Here is a 19,302-nt window from a genome sequence, read left to right as displayed (position 1 = left end):
AGCACCATATAAAAATAAACAAATAAAATAAATGTATTGTGTCCAACTACAACTAAAAAATAAATATTAAAAAATTTACATTTCCATATGAAATGGACCCTGTGGATGCCCAGCACAATGAATAACAACAACAATAAAAAAACACTTCATCAAAACACATTATTGGAAATGTTAGTACCCCAGCAATGAAAGGATCTAAAATGTTTTGAGAGAGAGAAAAACAGTTCACAAACTAAGGATCAGGAATGCAAAACAGCAACTGGGTTTCTTAGTGTCAACACTGGAAGCTAGCTCTGAAAGGCAATAGAGCGATGTTTTCCAATTTTGAGAGAAAATAATCTCCAATCTAAAAATCCTCACCCAGCCAATAAAAACAATCCAGGGAAGGTAAAGTAAGGACAAGCAGACAGGGCTGACCGAACTGCCACACTGGTGTTTACGTGGCCAGGGGCTGGTGAATTAGTACCCGCGTAAAGATGTTAAAAATGTCAAATACCGCTTCTCTATTCAAAGTCTCCAAAAAGATTCCCTACCATCCACGAGAAAGTGCATCAAGAAAGAGAAAAATGGGAGTTTCCAGGTAATAGCAAAGGGATGGCCCATATAAATGGCCTAGAAAGCTCCTAGTCCAGCTGTAAATAGGCAGAAGAAGAGGAAGAGAATCCAAATGGGATGTCTTGAATTAAATTTTTAATTTTTTTATATATGTATTTTTTAATTACAGTTGGACATGATACCTTTATTTTTATTTATTTATTTATTTTAATATTTATTTTTTAGTTGAAGTTGGACACAATATCTTTATTTATTTATTTTTATGTGGTGTTGGGGATCGAACCCAGGGCCTCACCCGTGCTAGGCAGGTGCTCTACCACTGAGGCACAACCCCAGCCCAAATTTTTAATATTTATTAAAAAAAGAAAATTGGTGGATTATCCAATTAATGCAACATATTTATTTGAGTTTATAGCTCCTGTTGAGGGTTTGGAGAATAAGAAGAACTAAAAAAGCAAACAAATAAAAATGAGATGATTATTAACTTCCAAGGTAAAACAAAGACTAGAAAAAAAGGAATGTGATACTAGTGTGCTACCTCACTCAGGTGTAAACAGTGAGTCATGACAAAATGAGGAGGGATTAGCCATTTCATTAAAATTGTGATCTTATAGCATTAGGGACCTAGAAAAGGGGAGTGTGTGTGTTTGTGTGTGTGTCTTGTAAAAACATTAAAAGAAAGAAAAGAAGGTCACAGTATAACTCTGTAGGAAGTCAATAAGTTCTAAGATTGCAAAAACCAAAAGATTATGGTTTTAAAAATATGGAGGTGATGGTGGGAGCAGGAATTAATATTTAACAGTGATTGCCTCTGTTAAGAGGCAAAAATTTCTGTTATTCATTATAAGCCTTTTGGTACCATGTGGCCTTTTAAGCCCTCCTCATGTATTACATCAATAAATATGAGTTATTTTTTTTTAAAAAGAAATGTCTCAGTCACTACAGAGCAGTCTCCTAGGCATCACATTCTATCTGACAAGTAAGGTGTTGGTGCCTAGAGTTCCTGCATCTCAAGAAAGTTCTGGTTGAAGTATTTACCTAATTACTTAATGCAGAAGTTCTCCAGTCTATCCACAGGTTACTTCAGAGTCATCTGGAGAGTGTCAAATAAAATCAAAGCTGGGAGGGTGGTTAAAATAGTAAGAATGGATTTTATACAGGACTATTGCAATAAGGGAAGAGAGGCCTCAGTATGGAATTGCACTCAGTTCCAATACAGCATGGACAAATGAAAATTTACAGCCAAATCACTGGGTGGTGATTGGAAGATGAAAATTACTAAAAGGAAACATCAAGGGTAAGGGAGGGAGGAGGATTCTGAGCAAACTGATCTAACAGGATTCTAGCTGAAGACTGGCCAGGGTGATCAGACATCCCCGGGGGATGGTAGAGGATGAAAAAATTAATCAGATATTGAAGTTGAACAGATATTGAGGATGGTGTGTGTGTGTGTGTGTGTGTGTGTGTGTGTGTGTTGGTGGGGGAGGCAGGTCTTACTAACTGACTTAGCAGAGTTCTTGCTAAAACTAGATTTTACAAGAAAGTGCACAGATGGATCTAACACAAGGCCCAGGTGCCTCATTACAGCTGAACCAAGATGAGAATCTTCATCAGAAGCTCAGTAAAAATGCAGACTCCTGCTCCCACCCTTTATGCATCTGACTGCACAGGCTTTGGTGGGGTCTGGGATCTGCCCTTCTTTCCCCAGATGACTGGGTGAGGTTTGGGAACCACCCAACTAGAGCAGAAATTGTGAGTGCATAGGGAGGGGCAAGGGAATCAGGACACATATTTTTACGTGTGTACCTTGTTTCTGGGCATATGTCAGTGCATTATGAGTCTGTATTTCTCCTTTCCTCCCTCCTTAATCTTATTTTATCTTGACCCATAATTCCTGCAGAACTACTGAAAATACAACCAGAAATGAAGTCCCCATCTCTAGTTTTAAACCCCTGCAGTCTGAGCTTTCTCTTCCAACCCTAGGGCTCCCTCTACTGGCAGAAGTCTGTTAAAACTTTCTGTTAAAACAGAAATTCTCCCTCAGTTCCCTCCCCATTAGGTCATTTTGCAGGGCTATTGCCAAGTCCTCAAACTCCCACCAGACAGAAAAGGGAAAATTAAAACTGGGAAAGATTTTCTTGACTTGAAGTTATGAGTATATAAATAGTAGGAGGGAACAGACTGAGGCAGAAATGAAAATGAGATTTGTACACACATGGTGGTCAAGACTGAGGAGGAGGTGACACTTGAGGAATGTAACTCTCCACCTTCTTTTCTTCACCCTCTCCCAAGATTTATGGGTGGACGGGAAAGCCACATTCATCAGCCTTCCAAGAAAATGGAAGGAGGGAAATAAGTTAGGCCAAAAAAGTTCACCGAATATGGAAGCAGAAGGCAAGGATTCAATATCCACCCTCTATTTTCCTCGATCTTCAAAAGAAGTGGTCTCCTTTTCCAAAGCCATATGCCATGTCATCTGGAATAGAGCTCCATAAATCATGTCCTTCCAGTGATTGTCTTCACATTCCCTTTGGATCTTTCCCACAAACCAAAAAGATGCTCAGCCTAGCAGTGTCTGGCACAGAGGAAATTCCCAGAAATATTTGAATGAAAATTTAACTCCTTCCCACCCCAAAATCAAAACTCTCCTTTGAATGAGCATGCTCCTCAAGCTCCTCAAAGGATGTGCCCATGCTCAAACTAGACACTTTATTTCGTCATGTGCCTCCAATCTTTAGCTCATATTAGCATTCCAGCTTTAGTATCTTGGAACTCCCTGGCATAGCTCTCCAGTGACTGCTATATGCCACACCCCAGTATATTCCTTTCCCTCCTACCCTCCTCGACCTCTGTCATCTTACTGAGACTTGTCCCTTTGGATTCCATATTCTCTCAAGACTTCTCACTCCTAACTCTCCCCTGTTCTCTCTCACTGGCTTTTTTTCTTTCTTTTTTTAAAAAAAAAAAAAAGAGAGAGAGAGAGAGAATTATTTAATATTTATTTTTTAGTTTTCGGCGGACACAACATCTTTGTTTGTATGTGGTGCTAAGGATTGAACCCGGGCCGCACGCATGCCAGGCGAGTGTGCTACTGCTTGAGCCACATCCCCAGCCCACTGGCTTTTTTTTCTTCTACTTGACTCTTAAATTTTGGTGAAATGTTCCCCTCTCAGCCCCCACCTTCTCCTGGATAATGTTATCCAATCCTATGGTTTCAACTTTAACTTATATTATTTAATTCTCAACAAAAGCCTAAGTTGTTCTCCTGAGCTTCACATAGTTACCAGATACCAGGCAGAAATGAAAATGAGATTTGTACACACAGTGGTCAAGACTGAGGAGGAGGTGACACTTGAGGAACGTAACTCTCCACCTTCTTTTCTTCACCCTCTCCCAAGATTTATGGGTGGACGGGAAAGCCACATTCATCTGCTTTCCAAAAATGGAAGGAGGGAAATAAGTTACCTGCCTCTGAATATATCAGAACTTTTTCATTCATGGACACAAAAAATGTTTTCTCAATGCCTACCAAGTGCCAGGCACCACAGTAGCAGTGGAGATTTACTGACAAGCAAGATGGGCCAGGCCTCTTCCCTCCCAGAGCTGAGTCCAGTGAGAAATAAAAAGGAATAAAAAGTGATGAGTGCTATGATAAGAGATAAGTGTCCAGTGTTGGGGAGCTCCTTATCTTGTCCATGGGAAGGTTAAGGCAGGCTTCCTTCAGCTGTGACCTTGAGTAGTTATACCTGAAAGACAAGAAGGGATATGGGGGCTGGTGGAGATTCATGAGAAAGGATTTCAAAGATCAAGAAGAATTTGTAAAGCTGAAATAGGGACTTTGGCCTGTATCCTAAGAACAATAGGGAACCATTGACTGCTTTGAAGCTGAGAAATGTACTGGTCCATCGCCGTGTGAAGAGTTGATGGATTGGAGCCCACAGGGACCCTCTCAGTATGGGCAATGCCTGTTTTAAGTTGGGTGGTGGGCCCACAGGCTTCCTTTGTATTTTTATGCTTCATAAATAACCTATGTTTTAATATATTCTTTGGTGCATACCAAATATTTAATAACTTTTCAAAAATGATTTGGAGGTGAGAGAGAGATGAATGAGAAGGTTACAAAAACTGAAAAACAGTGACCACCTGATTTTGGATACTCACAGTGACAGTAAGGATCTGAAGATGGTTCCAGAGATGCTTAGGAGGTAAAAATTATGAAATTTTGAGGAATGTGGGGATTTGCAGAGGATGATGTAAAGAAGAACTCCTAAGGTTCTGGATTATCAATTGAATAGATAGTGAAGCCATTGATGATAATATGTATCCCTAGGTGATGGTGAATTAAAATAATTTTTAGGAACTGCCAAGCAGTTATTAGAAAACTGCTTGGCAGTTCCTAAAAAGTTAAACATAAATTTACTATGCAACCCAGTGATGCCACTCCTGGGTATAGACTTCAGAAAAATAAAAACAAATGTCCCCACAGAAAATTCTCACACCAATGTTCATAGCAGCACTATTCATAATAAACAGAGAGTGGAAAACTCCAAATACCTAAGAACTGGTGAATGCATAAACAAAAGATGGTATCTCCACACAATGATATTTAGCTTGGTGATATAAAAGAAACAAAGTACCAAGCTCTGTCACAATATGGATGAGCCTCAAAACATCATGTTAAGTGCAAGAAGTCAAATGCAAAAGATTACACATTGTGTGACTCCACCACTATGAAATTTCCATAAAAGGCAAAGCTATAGAAACAGAAAGTAGATTATTGATTGTCTGGAACCAAGGACGGAAATAAAGGAATGACTGTAAATAGGCACAAGCAATCTTTTTTGGGTAATAAAATATTCTAAAATTGGATCATGATGATAGTTTCCCAAGTCCACAAATTAGTGAAAAGTCATTGAAATATATGTTTAAATGATATTATTTTATGGTATATAAATCATACTTCAATAAAGCTGTTAAAAAAATAATAAGGTTGGTTTTGACCTGTTGAGTTAGGCGTTTAGGAGAGGTTGAGCAGACAGATGGTTATACTACCTGAAGCTAGGATAAAATGCTGCTGCACAAGAGGAAGACTTAGGAGTTTTCAGTGTAAAGACAGCAATCAAAACTATGAGAGTAAGAGAGGTTATCCCAGGGGAGAAAGAGAAGGAAAAGTGAGGATAGAGTCACTCATACATTGCTGATGGGATTGCAAATGAGTGCAACCATCATAGAAAGCAGTAAAACTTAAAATGGAACCACCATTTGACCCAGGTACCCCACTTCTTGGTTCATACCCAAAGGACTTAAAATCAGGATACTACAGTGACACAGCCACATCACTGTTTATAGCAGCTCAACTCACAATAGCTAAACTATGGAACCAATCTAGGTGCCCTTCAACAGACAATGGGTAAAGAAAATATGGTGTATATACACAATGGAATATTATTAAGCCTTAAAGAAGAACAAAATTATGGCATTTGCCGATAAATGGATGGAGCTAGAGAATACCATGTTAAGTGAAATAAGCCAGTCTCAAAATAAGAAGAAAAAAAAAACAAAGGCTGAATGTTTTTTCTGATATATGGAATGCTAACTTACAATAAGGATGGGGGGCCCTAGGGAAGAATAGAGGTACTTTGGATTAGACAAAAGAAAGTGAAGGGAGAGGACAGGGTGTGAGAGTAGGAAGGAAAGTATAATGAATCAGACATTATTACCCTATGTGCATATATGATTACATGACCAATGTGATTCTACATCATGTACAACCAGAAGAATGAAAAATTACATTCCATTTATGTACAATGTATCAAAATGCATTCTACTGTCATGTATAACTAATTAAAACAAATTTTTAAAAAAGAAAAGAATTAAGGACAACTCCAACTTTCATGGAATCCAAACAGGAAAAGCAGTCTATATAGAAAACTGAGAGGCAATCAGAAGTAGGAAGAAAACCCAGTGAAAATGAATTGACAGAGGCCAAGGGAAGGAATGTTTGGGGGCAGGAATACTGAGAAGTCAGGCAACTGTGCACAGAGCCAAAGAAAGGAAGGCACGGTGGGAAGACATAGTGGGTATGGGGAGCCAGGTAACATTTGGGGCATAGCTCCAGAGGGGCTGCAAACCCTCAGGGACAATCCCGCACCTGAATGGCAAGGCAGGGAAGAGGGAATGGACAGAGTGGGCTGGAATGATGAGCCACAGACTACAAAATATCCCTAATTTTCTGCATAAAGCAATGAGTAACTACAAAGGGCCAGTGGACAAGCAGAGTTCTGGAAGTGGATGGAGGGCCCACAGAGTTGGGAGTCTTCATAACTGGAATAAATGGTCAGAACTACAAACTCTAGCGGTGGCTACTTAGGACCCTCAAAGATACGACCTCTGATGACCTCTTCAGGCTTGTTTAATCCCACCTCACAAAATCCAGTGATAAAGTCATATGAAGGTGCTTGCAGTTTCCCAAACGTGTCGTTCTCCTTCACAACTCCTTCTATTTGCTTACACTGCTTCTCTGCAGGGAATGTTCTCAAACCAACCCTCCTCTCTCCCCCACACACTCCTGGAAGCCAGCTCAGTTCTCACTTTTCCCTTCCTTATTTGCCTGGAGCATTCCTGCTCAGATTTCAATATGGATCAAGGTTAATCTCTTCTAGGAAGCCTTAGGAAAGGCTTCTGGCCTGTCCCACACAGAGAATGATTATTTCCTGTTTTACACCCCCCACCCTAGAGTTCCACCCATGCCCTGGGAACACGCTACATGTTTACTTCCCATTGTCTGCTAGAATCTGGAGAGAATTTAACTTGCTTCTTCATTCATAGTACCTGACCCATGGTAAATACCCAACTAAACAGATGCTAGTAGGTGAATATTCCACTGAGTTGCCATGGGCTCTGGACCCTTTTCTTCTTTTCCAAATTAAGGCCCTTTGGGGGGCTGTCTATGTCTGCTGTAATGAAGGTGGGAGAGATGACTATTAGTAGCCATGCTCCAGGATATTTCATCCACACCTAAGGCAGAGTTTCTTAGGTAAAGCCCAATGTCACTTCTAAGGTTGCCAAGTAAAACAATGCATCTGAATTTCAGACAAATAACGATGAAGATTTTTGTATGTCTCTTTCAATAGTTGAGATAGATAGGTATAGAGATAAATATTCTTTGAAAGTATTCATCATTTATCTGAAATTCAGATTTAACTGGACACCCCATATCGTGCCAAGGAGTCCTTTTTTCAGTTACTATGTGGTTCCTCTCTCCTCTATGCTCATGTGCAAGTCCTTGGGAGCCAGGTCCAAGCCTGAAAAACTGCAAGGGCAACCAATTTAACATAATCTCAGACCCCACCACACTAGGAACAGGGATCAGACTAAGCCCATAGGCACAGGAGGGTCCTTCCTTTCCCAAGATGCCAGTGGCTCTCCCAGGCAAATAGATTCTAGGTAGACACACCAGTGCCCCTACGACATACAGGCCACACATCCAGCAGGGACAGGATAGTGCACATGGGGCATTTTATCCAATTTTCCCAGACCTGAGAAACCAATCAGTGGAAAATAGGAGTAAATCTGTCCATTGGGAATAGGGTTGAGGAGAAGGGTTGCCAAATAAGAACTTCTCCCTTCATGAGATATACAGGAAGGGGGAAGACAGGAGGAAGGGGAGAAGGAGAAAGTCTGTTATTGGATAAAATTATATAAAATGATTTTTTTTTCTCCTGACATGGGGAACAGATTTTGGCACAGATTTATGAGTTCCTAAAACCAGACCTGAGGAAAACCAGAGTGGGGGTGGGGATGGGATGACAAAAAGAGGGAGAATTCTATGCATTTAAACACAACGCTAGGATCCTTTCCTGTTTCAAGGAGTTGGTGTCATTCTCCCAGAGGAAGGCAGAACTTCTGAATACCCACTTTTTTGCCCCACGGTCACCCCCTGTGCCTCCAACAGGATTGATTTTTCAAAAGTAAAAGGCCACTTTCTAAACAGAGCTACTAAATAGTCATGGAAAGCAATAGAGCTGCTGCCTCAGAAATGACAGGTGTTCCTTTCATAATCTACATGTTATGCCAAATGCATGGAAATCCACCTCCCAGCTGCTCCTCCTCACATTCTTCTATCTCCTATCTGGCCTCCTGGATCTGGCCCATCCCTCTGAGTTCCTTCACCCCCCGCCCCACGCTCTTCTCACCTTCTTGTTTGTTCTTGACCCCATTTATTCAGATAGAAATAATCAAATCCAGAGAGTTCCTGGCCAGGCTCTGACATTCACAGGAAGAATTCACTCTGCATGGGTATTTGCAAACTTACGGCTTTAAGACACACTCTGGAAGCCTGCTGTAGGATGTAAGTGCTCAGTGCATGACAAAGGAGGGGCATCGAGGAGGAGCTGAGTCCATGGCTAGTTTCCTTGCTGTGACAGGAAAAGGAACTTTGTCAATCAGGAAAATGTGACTCAAAAAAAAAAAAATGTAGATGAAACATCCAGATTTTCTTTTGTCTTTATTTTTATTGTTGTTTGGTTTTAATATGGTGCAAACCCCAGGAAGAAGACTTAGGGGGTGAGTTTGATCCATTCTGACCAGAATGCTGAATCCCAGGGATTTCCCTGGATTAAACCAGGCTCCAGGAAGATGTCAATTTTCTTATTGCTATAGCATCTCAGAAACTAAACCAAAACAAGAAGAAGTTGATTGAATGCCTATTTTGGAACAAGACTTGAGGGACTGGAGAGAAGCAAAGATGAAAAAGACATAATTCATGTCCTCCAGTAGCTTACAAGCTAATGAGAAAACCAGCTGTGTAAATGTGCACATGCAGAAGATTGATATATATTATATAATGTAGTCAATGTGCAGAACCCAATAATGGGAGTTTGAAAGATCAAAATTATTTTTATAATCTTACTAAGACTAGAGGCTTCTAGAGGCTACAGAAGGTGTAATAATGTCATACTCTGACTGTTAATGGAAGGTTTGCTTTTGTATTCTTAAGTTAAAAAAATATATATATCCTCAGTCTTAATTTCTAATCTATTAGTATCAGTATCAATAGGTAAAACATACATGCAAAAGTTCTTTGAGGTCCTGGATAATTTTTAAGGGCATTAGGGGGTCCTGTGACCAAAATGTTTGAGGACCATTAAGACTTCATATATCATTACCTGTTATGGTTTAGATATTAGATATTAGGTGTCCTCCAAAAGCTCAGGTGTGAGACAATGCAAAAATGTTCAGAGGTTAAATGATTGGGTTATGAGACCTTTAACCCAATCAGTGAATTCATCCCCTGATGGGCATTAACTGAGTAGTAACTGAAGGTAGGTAGGTATGGCTGGAGGAGGTGGGCATTGGGAGCATGACTTTGGGGTACATATTTTGTATCTGGCAAGTGGAGTCTCTCTCTCTCTCTCTCTCTCTCTCTCTCTCTCTCTCTCTCCTTCCTAATCATCATGTAAACCACTTCCTTCTGCCACACTCCTCAGCCATGAGGTTCTGCTTCACCTTCAGCTCCGAGGAATGGAGCCAACCATCTATGAACTGAGACCTCTGAAATTGTGAGCCCCCAATTAAAATTTTCCTCCTCTAAAATTGTTCTTGTCAGGTCCTGTAGTCCAAGCAGTGAAAAAGCTTACTAAAACATGACCATTACTGTGTACTTGTTTCTCATCAATGTATATCATACAACGATTATTTCATCTGGTTCCATGAAAAATCAATTTATTGGATGATTTTCCGATTTTCATAGCATGATGACTGCTAGGTAATCTAATTATTAATCTCTTTGTTTCTGGACCTTTTGAGGCTGCGCAATATTGGGTTACAATTACTTGAGCCAACAATCAGCCATCATTAGTGCATTTCCTTTATGTTCTCACTCATTATTTTTGCTTTCTTTAAATTTATGTTTTCTGTAGTGGACTTTACAATTCTTTATTTCTTTTTTTTTTTTTTTTGGTCAGACAATAAGCTTCTCTACTCTGCCCATCTTTCTATCATTTCACCATCATTCATGTTTTAAAGCAACTCTTCACTGTTTCCTGTAATTTTACTATTAATAGTATAGGATTAGGGAAATAAATTCCCTCTAAGGAGTCTGGTTTGTAATGTTTATCGGTAGCATAAAGTCCTTTATGAAATTATGCAAATATATCTGGCAGTTCTGAGTATGTAATCTAATTTTCACTTGAATTGTATCTGTTTTCTATTTTTGTCCTCCATGAACCTTGAGCTCTGTCTAGCTCTCCACTGTTCTCAAATCACCATTGTTTTCTGGAAGTGAACTTCACAGCTGCGGGCCTTTGTTGACAAATTGTTTCATCTCCTCTGGGTCTTAAATTATTTTCTCTTATTCTGAAGTGAAAATTCACTGAATATTTCCAGATACTGTATTGAGGGTCATAATTCAATGTCTCCTAATTTTGTATAAATTCCAACCTCCCCCATCTCAAACCCCCATCTCTCCACCAAAGAACTGATGCTCGTTCTTAAATTTGTTTCTGTAATTTGCAGAATGTAGAATTTGCTTTATGATGGAGTACTTTTCATGATTTGATTGGTTGATTTTAGGTCGAAAAACAGCAATGACACATCTTAAATCCTTTCTTAGAGGATTATGCCTTAGTGAAATCTTGCTACAGATATGCCAAGGTAGTTGTTTCTATTCTTCCCTGATAATAAATTCTAAATTGCTAGGATTTTCCTCCTCTTGGTCCTTTTATTGTTACTAAATTGATGTCTAGCTGGGATGTGGGCATCCCACACTAGCTTCACATCAAGTGTGCTAGGTCTTTTCCTCCTTCCCTGGGTTTATTCTTCCTAGTGTACGCCCCATGCTTCTCATTCCTCTATAGCATTTACATTTAATACCTCAGTGCTTCTCTCTCTCTCTCTCTCTCTCTCTCTCTCTCTCTCTCTCTCTCTCTCGGCACTCATTATTTCTTCCTCATTCTCTGTTAAAGTAATAAGTGTATGTTCTGTTGCACTTGCCTGAGATTATTGAACTGGTCTTGGGTTTCCCGCCATCTGGGTTTCTGGCAGGATTGCAATTTTCCTTTGATGTTGTAATACTTTTTCATTGAACTTGAGTGTGGGGCTTATAGGACTTGTTTGCTTTTATTTATTTATTTTTTCTCCCGAGATGTGCACATTTTTTCTTGAGCTTATTTTGCTGTTTTGTGCTGTTATTTTTAATTGCTTCCGACTGGGGGGTGGGGCTGAGGGTGAGATTTGGCTTGAATTCGGCTCTCTTTGCTATTACTCACATTTCTCCAGAAGCCCCGCATGTATTTCTCTGTCTCTCTCTCTCTCTCTCTCTCTCTCTCTCCCCGCCCCCCCCCCAACCACCCCCGCTTTTGACAAACCACTTTTGAAAGGCCATTGATCCCTGGTGTAAATAGTGTTAAGAGGAAGATGGGCTCGGGGTAGGGATGCTCAGGAATCCAGTCCTGTATAGTCATGAGCTTGGCCATCTGGAAGTCTCCTCTTGCTCAATGAAATGGAGTAAACATTGTCCATTATGAAATCCACCACGCAGGCTGCCAGGGACGAATGGGATCCCACCCAAAGCCAATCGCTGCTCTGACAGGGAAATTGGCTAGCACTGCCTGAGACTACTCCAGCCTCCCCCGTCCCTGATGTCACAATTCAGAGGCTGCTGCCTGCCTAGGACGTTGTAGAAAGCTCTGTAGGTTCTCTCTGTGTGTCCTACAGGGCTCCCGGGGGCCAGGTCCTCATCTGATGGCTTTTATGACAAAATATCTCCTCCCCATCCTGGTGGTCTCCTTGGCCTACTACTATTATTCTGCAAACGAGGAATTCAGACCAGGTAAGTACCAATGTGTCTCATTTGGGAGGAATAGTTTAGAAAACACAGGGGTATTAGTGTATTCCTAAGGATCAAGATGTGTTCTTGATCCCCAAAGTTGTTGAAAAAGAAGGAACCCCGAAGTAGGATTACATCTCTGTGTCCTCTAGCCACAGGCTGTAGTCAGGAGGGATGCAAGGACGAGCAGTCATGTAGCCAAAAGCTTGCCAAATAGACCATGCTTTACTTGGCACCATTAATGGAAAGCAATTTCAACCCTTCTACCAAAAAAGAAAAAGAAGGTAATACCCAAATTCACAACTCAGTCAGATAATAAGGCTCAATGGACAGACTGCTAATTGGGAAGCAAAAAAGGACTCTGGTGTTGATGACTAAGTAGAAGTAAAGAAAGTCCAGGAATCTCTATGAACACATGTGTTTGGATGATTTTTAAATTTTCTTTCAACAAAGCAGAATGAAATAAGCCCAGTAACGTCTGGAACTTCAGTGTTTTACGTGAATCATGACCTTGCTGGCCTATCCTCATGATCTCTGTACAGGGAGGCTTTTAGGAATGACAGCAGACAGCCTCTGTTTTGAACAACCATGCCAAACCCCACTTCAGAGCATGTTTATGAACAACTGGAACCATTCCTTCAGTGATTTACAGAGTTAGAGACAAACTGATCTGGGCTCATCACCTTTAATGTTGGAATGTGAAATGAGGCTGCTCATATCCTGAGAGGGAGAAAGAATGTGACTGCCAAGTTAGATGTGATCTTCACCTCCTTTTGGGGTTCTCCAGAGATGCTCCAAGGAAAGAAAGTGATTGTCACAGGAGCCAGCAAAGGGATCGGAAGAGAAATGGCTTATCATCTGGCGAAGATGGGAGCCCATGTGGCGGTGACAGCGAGGTCAGAAGAAGGTCTACAGAAGGTGAGGGTTCTTTTCCCACATACATTACTCTTAGATGTCCGGATATGTTCTTCTATATGTTCATATATGTATATAAAATCCAGTATGTCTTCTTTCTCTTTCTCTTCCTCTCTGTCTCTTTCTTCCAATTTTGTACTCTCATATACAGGTTCAAACACCCATAGGAATATAAAAATATGCATTTAAGCATTCATTTCTATACACACGCACACACACACACACACACACACACACTGTACAATGAGCCGTAAAATTCTTGAGGTGTAAATGCTCATAATCACACCTATTCACACACAAGTGTCCATGAAACCATAGATACAGAGACATATATTTAGATACTGAAATTCCAGTATCTATTCAGGAAGACATATCCTTATACTTCATGCAGACTCTCAGGCAATGCCCTCTCATAGATTCACAAGCCCAAGGATGTACTAACACTCACAAACCTAAAGCCACCGATAGAGAAACCAGCATCCCTAGCTACGGTGCATTCAGAAAGACCTATTCACAAGCCCCATGAGCATAAGTAATGAAATTAATCCCCATCACAGTGACAATTTAATAGTGTAAGTCCTACCATGTTCCAAAAGCTATTTCAGATGGAGGACAATAATCATGAGTCTATTTAGGAACACACACACACACACACACATCCCATTTCTAAACAGGGCTGCAAACAACCTCTCATTTAAGCCCCAATTACTTCAGATTGCATCCAAAATTCTACAGGCAAGACCAATGCCATTTCTGCTGTCTCTCTGCAGGTGGTGTCCCGCTGCCTAGAACTTGGAGCAGCCTCAGCACATTACATTGCAGGAACCATGGAAAACCTGACCTTTGCAGAACAATTTGTTACCAAAGCAGGAGAACTCATGGGTGAGGCTGCTTCTCCTCTTTCTTCCTCTGGACTTTGCCCTAGAGGTCACCAAAGAGCTTTTGAAAGGGAAAGGGAAAGTATCTACCCTAGATGGTTTCTTTCAACACAGCCATCTCTTACAGGTGGACTAGACATGCTCATTCTCAACCACATCACCAACTCTCCTTTGGTTTTTTTTAATAATGATACCCATATTGTACGCAAAACCATGGAGGTCAACTTCCTCAGTTATGTGGTCCTGAGTGTGGCTGCCTTGCCCATGCTGAAGCAGAGCAATGGAAGCATTGTCGTCATCTCCTCATTGGCTGGTGAGTGGAACAGGGACCAGTGTGGAAGGTAGGAGCCAAAAAAAAAAAAAAAAAAAAAAAACACCCAGGGATTGTGCTAGGTTGTAATGAACATGAATTTTATCACTTTCCATGCAGAGAAGTAACACACTATAAACTTGAAGTTGAAATGCTTACCGCGATATTAAGCAAAAAGCTCATTAACAAATATGTATGGACAGGCAGAAATAGTAAGTATGTAAACTCAACGAGAGGCATACAAGCTGCATAAAAGCGAAGCTGTTAAGAACTGGTGGGCCCTAAGATATGAGGATTGGTCAAAACAGGCAGGTTATAAAATCCCTGAAAATAACAGAAAATGCAGTCAGAGAGCCCATATGAAGCCTGGTGGTTTGTGATCTAAAAATGAAAGATCGGGGCTAGGATTGTGGCTCAGTGGTAGAGCTCTCGTCTAGCATGTGCGAGGCCCTGGGTTCAATCCTCAGCACCACAAAATAAAAATAAATAAACAAAATAAGGATATTGTGTCCAACTACTTCTAAAAAATAAATATTAAAAAAAAAATAAAAATCAACAAACTGCTGCAAGTACAGCCTGTCCTGGTCTCTCTATTGGAGAGATCTAGTCACAGTGAATAAAAAAGACTTTGCTTCCTCTATGACCAAGAGTTGTAGCTTGGTACAATTAGTCAATGCAAAGGTAGAAGTGAAATACTTTCACAACAAACAATAGGCAGATTAGCTAGGGCAAAAGGAAATGAACAATAGCAACAACAACAATAACAACTCCTTATAAAATAATTAACAGACATGCCTATATTAGGGGTATTCTCCAAAATCTCAACTAGTTACATTAAAAGTCCAATTTAAACAACTATCTAAGTAGGGAGGAAACATGTACAGAGAAATGTTCATGAATAGAAAGATCTCTTTGGGATCAAGAAAAGACCCTTGGTGCTTTGGAGGGTGACAGTATCAGAAGTTATCACCAGTAAAAAGCCAGAGTTTCTGGGCTGAGGGATTCCTAGGTGCATTTCATCATGGACCCAGGAGAGAAGTTCTACACACCTTTGTTGATTAGTCAGAGGGATGTGGCTGGAAGGTCTGAACACCAGGATCAAATCCAGCCATCAAATGTAGTTCCTGGCAACATAAAAACAAATGACCTAGAAGACTCTGTAAACTATTAAGTACTTCACAATTGTCCATTCTTACTGAAAATAATAACATCATCTATGTTGTAAAGAGTTCTCCTTTCTGGCCCAGGAAAGTCCGCATAGTGATTGGATAAAGGGCCAGTGTGTCTGTGCTACCCGCCAAACAGAGTGATTGATATGCATCCCTGTGCTTCCCAGCCAACACAGACTCCCCACCCCTCCCCAGTCACAGACTCTCTCTGGGCTGAAAGGAAGGGAGAGTTTCCAGATGCATACTGAGTGGGAGGGTGCTGGGCACATCCCCAATGCATCCTGGGACATTGGCCAAAACCCTCACATCAGTTATGGTGTAGGTGGCTTTAATGATTTCAGTTGATTAAACAATACATTCACTCTAGGCAAAGGATGTGTTTCATCTTTGGTTGGAGAATTTAAATTTTATAATGTACGCACTATCTAAATGTGCTGGGAAGGAATATATGAATTACTGTAGAAGCCCAAGGGCATGATGAAATTCTGATAACCTCTGTTTCCACATATCTTCTACACCTACAGAATGACACTTGGTAATTGCCATGGATTCTGAGGGTAAAAATTTAGTTGGATTACTATAGCCAAGAGTTCTGCCTTTTTGTTATGAAGCACATCTGTGAACTTACAAAGTACAGACACATTGCTTTTTCTCCCTAACTGAAGAATATTAATATTCTGTGTTCCATGATTTATTCTTATAAACAGTCAGTAAACATATTCATTAATACATCCCCTTAAAGTCTGAACTCCACAAACATAAGATACTAAGCATCAATTTGGTCTTAAGGCCACTGAGAGTATTGAGATGGAAGTGGGTCATGGTAGCACATCCCTGTAATCCCATCAACTCGGGAGGCTGAGGCTCGAAGATTGCAAATTGGAGGCTGCCTGGGCAACATAGAGAGACCTTGTCTCAAAATAGAAAGTGAAAAGAGCTGGGGATGTTGTTTGGTGGTAAAGTGTCCTTGGTTCAACCCCTAGTACCACAGAAAATTAAAGTATTGGGATGGAGTTTTAATCTTTCCTCTGGGGAACCCATTGTTATTGAATTACAGTGACAAGCAATCATTTTTATTCCCAATACATTTCCAGGTATTGCATTAGATGGAAGTATTGTACTTTTAATATATTACTTAAAGGCTCAGCTACTTCTTTAGCATTAACAGACAATATTGATGCTTCTGGCAATCTATGGTATACATTCATTCATCCTAATGCAACACCTTTGTTTGGTACCTACTGATCAACTCTCTTGTATATGTAACATCAAGTTACATTTATTAGTCTCCCCTCCTTCCACCAGGTGCTAGTTTGGACATAAGTTTAGCTACTTTAACAAATATCCATTTTATAATGCCCTAGGCAAATCTAATTTTTTTTCCTCCCAGGAAAAAGCCTAGGTTAGGCAGTCCAAGGCTGATATGGTAGTGTCATTCCATGAACCTGTATAAGAACACTTCTGTCTCAGAATCACCATCCCTATGGTATCATTTCATCCGCATGTTTAAGATGGTCTGCTGTTATATTTGAATTCTAGCTAGAAAAATATGAAAAAAGAAGGATACCACCTGAAAGTTGTATTCTTCTCCTCTGCCATAGCTGCCTGCAATTGTGGTCTTTATTCATGTGTCCAGGTAAAATTCATAGGTTCTACTTCTATAAAAGGCATTGATATTGCTCATATAAGGCATTGATTAACTAATGATCTCTCTGCATCACTCATGCCAAGAAACACATAAGTGTAGAAGAAAACATGCCCTTCAGGCCACCCAACACATGTACCACATACAAAAACATGCTTGTGCACACACACACACACATGCACATCCACTCTATCTCTCACATTCAAGATCCATCACAAAAACAAAACCCCTTCCATCAGGCAGGGGCTACAGGGAGTGTGAAGAAGCAGCAGGGCAAAGAATAGAAAGAGAATTCCAGTTAGTATTTGTTTAAAAAACTGCAATAGAAATAATACTTGAACTTGACTTTTAAAGAAATTCCCTGGATCGGGCAGAGAACATTTGAAAACGTCTGGCAAAAGTTTATCTGCCATTAATCAAAATGGGTTGTCTTGGGTTTAATTCTAGAAGGTGAAGCTGATTCCATTTTTGAGCCCCTTGGCTTTCTGAACCCCATTAACAGTGGTGCATCCTATCAGTTACACATTGGCTGCTGGAACAGAGCACCTAATGCTGCCTCTCCACACCGCCTCTTTGCGCCCCCAGACAATCACGGGCAAACCCCACCATCCCTCTGTTCCTTTCTCCTCTCAAAATCTATTTAACTCACCCTTCACATGAAAACTTTTTCAGGACTCATGAGAGTCATTTAAACATTGCTTTTTTGTCTTTATTACATTTTGATAAGTTGCCTTTGGAAATTCTACTTCCTCTCTATTTCTCTCTCTTTTTTAAAATTTCTCCTGTGGTCCCAATTCTACTAACAGCAATAACACAAATGCTAAACATACTTGGGCAAGCATAAGTGTAGGGATAATGGCTCTTCTGTATCAAGGAAAATGAAAGGCATATTTTGAAGTGAAACCAGACATAATAAAGAACTGGGTTTCTTAAATCTCCAGAATAAAAATATACTGAAAGGAATAAAGAACCTCTTTGGAAGCTGTATAACAGTCTCAGTAACCTACAGTTACCTATTAACTCCAAATCTTTCAAAAGATCAACTTTTAAATATATATACATATATATGTGTATTAATAATATATTATTTTATGTGTATATATTATCATATATGTATTATATGTGTATTAATAATATTATATATGTATATATATTTAAGGTATGAATACATTTTTAATTGATGCATATTTATCAATATACTAATGGATATATTCATAAATTAATTAAATGTACTGTTTGGTTAAATTAATTAATTATATGAATATATAGTTTAAATAAATATATAGAGTTTTATTCAAATGCATTCCTTTTCTGGTTTGCTCTTTGGCATCATTGTTTCATACTGTTTTTTAAATGTAAATGTACAGTATTTCAATATACTAGTCAGGGGCAAATACCTCAGAAGACAATGCTTTAGTGGCAAGACTAAAAACCAAGGAATGAAGTCACTTGTTGGACCTTAATCTATTTGTCAGTTGAGAGCTGCCTGTGTGGTCTAAACCTATTTCAAGAATTTGACATTAGAAAGAGAAAAAAAAAAAACATGTTTCTCAAATACACATATCAACTAACAGGATTTGGACTAGTCATGATGTTGTTTTATATAAAGACAGGAATATACAGATGTTAATCTCATCTACAGCTCTGGCACCCACCCCATCCTGAAACACGGGCCAGTTCCTCAATGTATGGAAGTGCCTTGGGGTATGGTGGAGGTGGTGAAAAGATGTGAAAGGCCGTGGAATTGGAGTGGAAAGCAGTCATCTATCCCTCCTTAAATCTGTACTAATTATTTAAAGAAAATATGCATTTTTAAAATTTTGTTTTAATTAGTTACACATGACAGTAAGAAAATATGCATCTTTATCCTTAAATCCAGTTACCTCAGAAGTAATTTTCAGGGAACACTGTTTTCAAGATGAGTGGAAGTGTTTTATGCATGTGGGACAGCCATAGAGACATAACAGAGGAGAGATTTGTGTGTATATAGATGTGTCACCAAG

At 39.8% G+C, this 19,302-nt stretch overlaps 2 protein-coding genes across 3 annotated transcripts in view; one reads left to right on the top strand and one right to left on the bottom strand.

Annotated features, from left to right (window-relative positions):
* Positions 1 to 19,302, bottom strand: part of Lamb3 (laminin subunit beta 3) — a 149,837-nt gene that overhangs the window by 72,451 nt on the left and 58,084 nt on the right. The gene's annotated exons all lie outside the window — the stretch shown is intronic.
* Hsd11b1 (hydroxysteroid 11-beta dehydrogenase 1) overlaps positions 12,197 to 19,302 on the top strand; it is a 51,110-nt gene continuing 44,004 nt past the window's right edge. For both annotated transcript variants that reach the window (XM_071600107.1, XM_027934795.2), the window contains exons 1-4: positions 12,197 to 12,385; positions 13,170 to 13,300; positions 14,068 to 14,179; positions 14,303 to 14,488. In XM_071600107.1, the coding sequence (XP_071456208.1) occupies positions 12,298 to 12,385; positions 13,170 to 13,300; positions 14,068 to 14,179; positions 14,303 to 14,488 (517 nt within the window). In that variant the 5' untranslated portion in view covers positions 12,197 to 12,297. The remainder of the gene's footprint in view (positions 12,386 to 13,169; positions 13,301 to 14,067; positions 14,180 to 14,302; positions 14,489 to 19,302) is intronic.

Source organism: Marmota flaviventris, chromosome 12 (genome assembly GCF_047511675.1).
Source record: "Marmota flaviventris isolate mMarFla1 chromosome 12, mMarFla1.hap1, whole genome shotgun sequence".
NCBI lineage: Eukaryota > Metazoa > Chordata > Mammalia > Rodentia > Sciuridae > Marmota > Marmota flaviventris.
This window is presented reverse-complemented; position numbering and strand designations above follow the sequence as displayed.